The sequence below is a fragment of the Triturus cristatus genome, chromosome 9, assembly GCF_964204655.1.
Source record: "Triturus cristatus chromosome 9, aTriCri1.1, whole genome shotgun sequence".
Lineage (NCBI taxonomy): Eukaryota > Metazoa > Chordata > Amphibia > Caudata > Salamandridae > Triturus > Triturus cristatus.
This window is the reverse complement of record NC_140592.1, coordinates 270148326-270155510: the sequence shown is the minus strand read 5'-3', so window position 1 is coordinate 270155510 and position 7185 is coordinate 270148326. Positions and strand designations below refer to the sequence as shown.

The 7185-nt window shown below is 47.1% G+C and overlaps 1 protein-coding gene across 2 annotated transcripts in view; it reads right to left on the bottom strand.

Moving 5' to 3' along the window:
* Positions 1 to 381: 381 nt before the first annotated feature.
* ATRIP (ATR interacting protein) overlaps positions 382 to 7185 on the bottom strand; it is a 277614-nt gene continuing 270810 nt past the window's right edge. For both annotated transcript variants that reach the window (XM_085624893.1, XM_085624892.1), the window contains exon 14: positions 382 to 704. In XM_085624893.1, the coding sequence (XP_085481019.1) occupies positions 637 to 704 (68 nt within the window). In that variant the 3' untranslated portion in view covers positions 382 to 636. The remainder of the gene's footprint in view (positions 705 to 7185) is intronic.

The following is a 7185-nucleotide window of genomic DNA, read 5'->3' as shown; positions in this document are numbered from 1 at the left end:
ACAGCTCCTGATTAGGCAGACCTCAGTCAATTATTACATGTTCGCCCAAAAAGTGACTATAGTTTTTCATTTTTTAAGCATTCTCAAGTATACAGAAATCCAATTGTGTGCGTAGATCTGGGACAGGTGAGGGTTCTGACGTAGAAGGCATCTTCTAGAATAAAGCACCCTTTCTGCACTGCTCAGTAAGCTGAAGTGGGCCACGATTAAAGGGTCAAGAAGGTAAAAGCATGAGCTCTTTGGTTCTTTATCCATTCATGAAGTGAAAATGTGTCAGCAAAAGCATACGTCACTTTAAAAAAAAAAAAACTTTTTTCGAAAACAACCTTTACGTGTTCAACAGGACAAGTAAAGGTTTACCTACTATTAAACAGTAGAGTATTTTCCAAAGTAATCATACTAATTTATTTTTTTCGATTTCCAACCGTGCAAGTACACAAAATAAATGTTCAAACTATATTTATATTTTGCTAAAATTACCCTTACAAAGAATGATTTTTTTTAACTTAATTTCCAATTATTAATTGAAAGATATGTACAAAGGGTTTCCCCATATTTGCAGCACAGCATTTCAGAAACTCTTCTGGTGAAGTAAGCGTTGTCATTTCGGGTTTTCTGTGGAATGATGCAGTATGGTTAGTCACAGTCCATGTCTTGGTCATCCATCTCGGGCTCAGGAGGACAGAGGTCTTCCAAAGCCAGCTCTGAAAGAGAAGAATATGACTGCTAAAAATGATATCCACCAAGTTCACAGAGAAATGAAACATGGACTCCGCATTTAACACAGTATGTATTACGATGGCTATTGTCAGAGATTCCTAAATAGTAAATACACGTGGCCCCTGACTTAGAGTGGAAATCTCTGAATAGGTTAACCCATATTTACATATTATTAGTTTTATCATAAGAAAGAACAATTAACATAGGCATGTCATAATCAAACAAAAGCCCACATCCACTTTTGTCCAAATTGCAATCCCTGCCAACAATATATTTATAATAATTGATATAGGCCTAAGCATCTTCATATACAAGTTTCCAGATGCCGATCTTTGCACAACTTGCACCTACCTTCCACCAAAGGCAGGCCAACACATACATAGTCAGTGCTGTTATTGCACACTCTACATCCCCATGTTGGAACTTTGAGTCAGACATGCGATTTTAGTGCATACTGTGGCTAATCTAGAAACATATTTGACATGGAACGTGACTCGTCATCAGCGACGTTTATGCACCTATTTTAGGCTGAAATTATTTCCGCATTTAATCTTTTTTAATCATGGTTGTTTTAGGGATTCAAACGTAACAATGTCTAGGTTAATGACACCTTACACATTGATCTTAATTTGTTCTAAATATAATACTCTACGATATACGTTTTTTTGACTAATTTTTAAATTAATGAATTTCATTCAAGTTGGGCCAGCCTAACACCATTTACAGTTTTTTAAATTCACCCACAGTTTGTTTCTATCTTTTATGTTTTCTCTCCGGGGTTTTAAAGCAAGTGTGATTATGTGGGTGTTTATTTCTTGTTTTTTTTAAACCAATTTGTCTTTTAAGATTATATTCTTACAACTAAAATAAAGATTATGAATTTTGTAATTGCATTTTGATCTGTACCCTGGTTTTGCACAAAGAACAGCCAGGCCTGTCAGTGAGAATAGCTTTTGGGTGCTACTCACTGTAAGAACATGTTACCATTAAAATTCTACATGTCCTACTGCTAAATACCATGCATCCTACATTGTGAGCTAAAAGACCTACACAGGGGCGACTTTTTAATATTTAAAAGGGAGGTTGACATGTCAACAGGGTTTATTTTACAGGTTGAATTGCAGTTTTGACACTGCTACAATCATGCTGCAATGGTAGGTCACAATAGTGGATGGCAGAATAGGTGCTGCAGTCCACTAATGACAGTTAACTTACAGGCTCAGGGTATTCTTTGTACTGTATATAATAGCGACTTATTGGCAAGCTGAACAGTTACTTATCTTTGGTAACGTACTTTCTGGTAGACACTGTAACCCAAGATGTCTCACCTTTTGAATATTGCTCCAGGTGTCGGAATGGATCTGGAAACTTCTTAGCGGTATGTCTGTGCTCCAGTAGGAGGCGCCATACTGCTTGCACTGATGCCATTCTGCTCCAGAAATGAAATGCGGAGCCAATATAGGTACCACTCCTCTGTACTGATGTCAGTTGTGTTCAAGGCAGTCTATGCCCTCAGACGCAGAATCACAGCTGCAACTTGACATTAACCGGTGTGTAGATTCCTAGACTTGGAATCTTTTTAGTGGCGTAGTCCAATTTGCAGAACGAAAAGGATGGGGGCAAAGGGGGCTTAGGGGTTTCAGTGAGGAATCTGCAGTTAAATGAAGTCTCTTCCAGAAAGATAGTTAAGGAATGTAAGTAAATTGTTCTTCCGACAGAGAATTCGAACCATAGATTCCTTACCTTATAACTAGATACCAAAGTAATACCTATTCGAAGGTGGGTCTCATACTTTGCTCAAACCAGAAAGTCCTGTAGAGCCGTGTGGGCGAAGTGCCCCTCTCTGTAAACCAAGCTGTCCAGACAGTAATGCTTCGTGAACATGTGGAAGGACACCCATGGAGCTGCTTGGCAAATGTTCAGAACAGAAACTCCATGTGCCAATCCAGTGGTAGCAGCCTTGGCTCTGGTGGAATGAACCTTTAACCCTGGCTGCTTCGTAGCCAATGCATAGCAGGTCTTTATGCAGACCATGATCCAGCGAGAGATGGTCCTTTTCTAAAAAAAAGAATCCATTCTTTGGTGTTGCAAACCCCTCAAAGAGCTGATTGTCCATTCTGTGTTCTCTGGCAAGATTAGTGTAAAAGCTCAGCGCTCTTTTAGCGTCTAGGCGATGGAGTCTCTCCTCCTCCTTAGAGCGGTAGGTGGAGCACAGATCTCAGGTGAGGAGATGGTTTCCGAGACGTGGAATGGCTTCACTACTTTGGGAAAGGATGCCCTAGTACACAGAATGAGTAAGTCTAGCTAGACGGTGATATACAGTGGTTTGACAAAGCGTTTGGAGCTAATTTACCCGCTGCGCTGATGTAATAGCAACGAGGAACACAGTCTTGAGGGTCAGAAAATGCAAAAGACAGCTGTTTAAATGTTCAAAGGCCGTACACATCAAATATGTGAGGATCAGGTTAGGATTCCACTGCGGCATAACAAAGAGATGGAGGGAACATATGCTAGAGACCTTTCAAAAAACGCATCACAACAGGTGGCTTAAATAAAGAGGGCTGGTCTTGCACCATGAAAAGTAGGTAAGGTACCACATTTCAGCAGATACGCATGTCCGTTTCTGTTTTTTGTTGTTGTTTTTTTTTTAACAGTTGTACAGCAAGACTTCCTATGGACTGGGAAAATGTACCCTTTTCTAATTTTTGAACAGTGGGACCTGATCACCATTAGGGGCAAACTAATGCAGTGCTATCATAATATGACATGCCAATAGATCTGGCACTGGTGAGCCTGCAATATGTCTTCTTAATGTTTGCAAACATATGCAGTAAGCACTAAAGGTGTAAAAATAACAAAAAGAAGAAATGCAACTGTTGAAGATAGTGTGTATATGATTAAGAATAAAAGATATCACAAAAAAACACATGAAAGCAACATTTAAAGTAGAGAATGGTCTACCAAAAAAGGAAATAAAAAACACACTGCCAATTAAAGTATAGGCCTACCAGCCCTGGCTCTGAAGTGGACTAATTTCGAGGTTGATGTGCGCATATGAACACTCAAAATATTGTCACTCATATTGAAGGCAGCGAATGGCTGCAGTGCGCAGATCCACTGCACCATGCACTGTGGCAGGCGGAAGTGTGTATGTGTATTTTTATTTTGGCGAAAACGAGGCTGGCAAAAAAGCGAAAGCGGTCTCTAGGCTAGACCTAAATACAGGATGTGACAACGTGTATCACACCGTTGCCTCATTTCCATCCCTTTGTAAAAGAGCTTTAATTTCGGTCATTATGCTATTGTGTTGCCATGCTTAAATGGGGCTATGCTATTACTTACATTAGAAGAATCAGTTCTAGAACTGTAGTCATTTTAGGTCGGGCTTAATAACATACATGCCACCAGATCTTATGTGGTCGACAGAAAAAGAGCTTTAAGAAACACTACTGAAATAGAAGCTTTGGCTTCGCCCACATGTTGATTTCTTTGAGTTCAGCATTTGATTGAGCATAAAATGTGAGCTTCTTTTTTTGATAAGCACATTTTTTTATTTCTTTATAGAAAGCAAAGTCAAGGATGACATACAACAATTCGCTGAACTTGGCATCAAGAAAACCAGTCATAAAAGCATTGACAAGCCATTGCAAGACCCACCCCTCCCTCCACCCCCGACCCCCGCACTCCCCACCCCTTAAAACAGACCCCCAAGCCATTTCCCCCATACTTTACGGAATTTTTTGGGGCAGCCCCGAGCAGCATACAATGACCGCTCCTGAGCGGCAAACCAGTCCACACCTCTTCTCCAGGTAGCACCCCTGGGCGGGTCCGGCTGTTTCCACACAGCCGCAATATCCCTTTTGGCCACCATTAGGGCAGTGGTTAGAAAGTACTTGTCGTTACGGGACCAGTCTAGCCCATCCGTTATGCCCAGCAGAGCCATTCTAGGGTCATGGGGGACCTCCCATCCCAGGACCTCAGTTAACTCAGCTTCAATCGTGGCCCAAAAACTCTCCAAGCGGGAACAAGACCATACCATGTGGAAGAAGTCTGCCGAATCTACCCCACAGCGAGCACATGAGGCGTCCAGGTGGAGACCATCACGATATAAGCGGTCCGGGGTCAGGTAAGCGGCGTGGAGGTAGTAACGTTGGATGAGCCGCAGCCTAGCGGAAGTGGTAAGCGATCTGGGTGCCATAAGGGCGTCCCTCCAGTCAGCATCATCCAGGGGACCCACCCAGGTCTCCCATCGTTGATTCAGTCCGCTCCAATCCACCGGGGTATTGTTGATCAGAGATTTATAGATGCGGGATATACCCCCCTTCCCCAGACACCCCAACATCACCTGAGCCTCAGGCGGGCTATGGGCTGGCAACCTGGAGTCCAGAGGGACATGGGTCTGGACCGCATGACGCAGCTGAAGATACTTATAAAATTGCGAAGAGTGCAAAGAGAAGCGGGTCTGAAGCTCCTGGAAGGAACACATGTGGCTCCCCCGCCAGACATCACCCAAGCTGGAGATCCCGAGAAGGTCCCACCGTCGAAATCCTTCAAGCCCCGCCATCTCCCGCAACCAAGTCCCGTGCCAAAGTGGTGTGAGCAACGTCTTCATTCCCGACCAGCGGGTATGCCGCAAGGCGGTGCGCCACGCCAGAAAGGGGGCCCGCACAACATCCGGGAGCGACAGGGAAACCGTCGCCCCATATAGCATGTTTTGGATAGAGGAGAACCCGGTAAGCTGCACCTCGAGTCTGTAGGCCGGATCCTCCCACCCGGCCGAGAACCAGTCATGAATCACCAGCAGCTGGGTGGCCAAATAATACAGGTAAAGATTGGTCATGCTCAGGCCTCCGTCGTACGAGGGGACCCGGCAGCGATCTAAGGCCAACCGGGGCCTGCCGCCACCCCAAAGAAATTTAGTAGCCATCTTATCCAGTTCCGGGAACCACGGGCGTGGGAAGGGGCATGGAGTGTTTTGTAACATGTATAAGAACTTGGGGAGGATCATCATCTTATAGAGGGCGACCCTCCCCAACGGGTTCAACGGGAGCGACTGCCATCGAATCATATCTGATCTGGTCTTGTTGACCACAGGGGCCACATTGAGGGCCCAACAGAGTTCCGGAAGGAGGGTGACCCAGATCCCCAGGTATTTAAATGAGAGCCGCCGGAGGGGAATGTCAGATTGCCAGTCGAAACACTCCCTCGACGGGTGCAGCGGGACCAGCACGGATTTCTTGGGGTTCAGATGAAGACCCGACGCGTGACCAAACCGACGGACCCGCGGCCCAGAGATCGCCGGATCAGAAAGATAGAGAAGGACATCGTCTGCGTAGAGGGCAATTTTGTCAGGGATCATACCTGGCCACTCCCACCCACGGATAGTGGGATCCGACCGGATCAGCACAGCCAGTGGCTCCATGGCCAGAGAAGAGGAGGGGCGAGAGCGGGCAGCCCTGTCGCGTCCCCTGACCAATGGGAAACGGGCGGGATAGAGCCCCATTGACCAACACCCGGGCACGTGGGCTCGCATACAGGACACCGACCATCACGCGGAACCGGGGTCCGAAGCCCATTCGCTCCAAGATATCCCCCAAGTAGGCCCACCCCACCGAATCAAAAGCTTTTTCAAAGTCGACCAGCAGAAGGGCCAGATAGGGGGAAAGGCGCCCTCGGTGTGCCAGGGCGAGGTGCAAGCGCCGCAGGCAGTGTCTAGTCCCCCGGTCGGGCATAAATCCACATTGGTCCGGGTGGACCAGGGAGGTAAGAGACGGGCGTAACCGCTGCGCAAGAATCGTGGCATAGATCTTGAGTTCAGTATTAATAAGGGATATCGGCCGGTAGTCGGACCAGGACTGGGACGGGGGCTGCGTCTTGGGAAGGACAACTATGGTAGCTGTGTCCGTTTCAGGCAGGAACGAGCCCCTCTCCACCACTTCTGCAAACAGGTCCCGAAGCCTTGGGGCCAGGGTCTCACGATAGTGAGCATAGTATTCCTGTGGGAATCCATCTGGTCCCGGGGTCTTGCCGGGCGCCAGGCGGCTAATCGCCTCCTTAATTTCCTGCAGCGTAATGGGCAAGTCGAGGGACTCACAACTCTCCTGTCCCAGCTGCCCGAGCACCGTCCCGTCCACCCCCAGCAACTCCGCAAGGGAGATCTCGGACGCCCGGGTCGGTATAACTGGGAGTAGTAGTCTGCAAAAGTTTGGGCCATTGCCACCGAGACCGTGTGGGTCCCCCTGCGGAATCTTTAATGGCAGGAATGATCCTGCCCGCCCGGGGGTAGGTGGCCAGCCGGTGGAGGAGTGTACCATTCTTATCTCCCCATCCATAGACCCGGGCCACTGAGGAGCGCCACAGAGTCTTTGCTGCCTCCAGAGAGTGTAGGCGGATCTCTTCCCGTAGAAAAGCCAGGCGGCGCGCCCGCGTGGCGTCCTCCAACGCCCCCTGGTTTCGCTCGAGCTC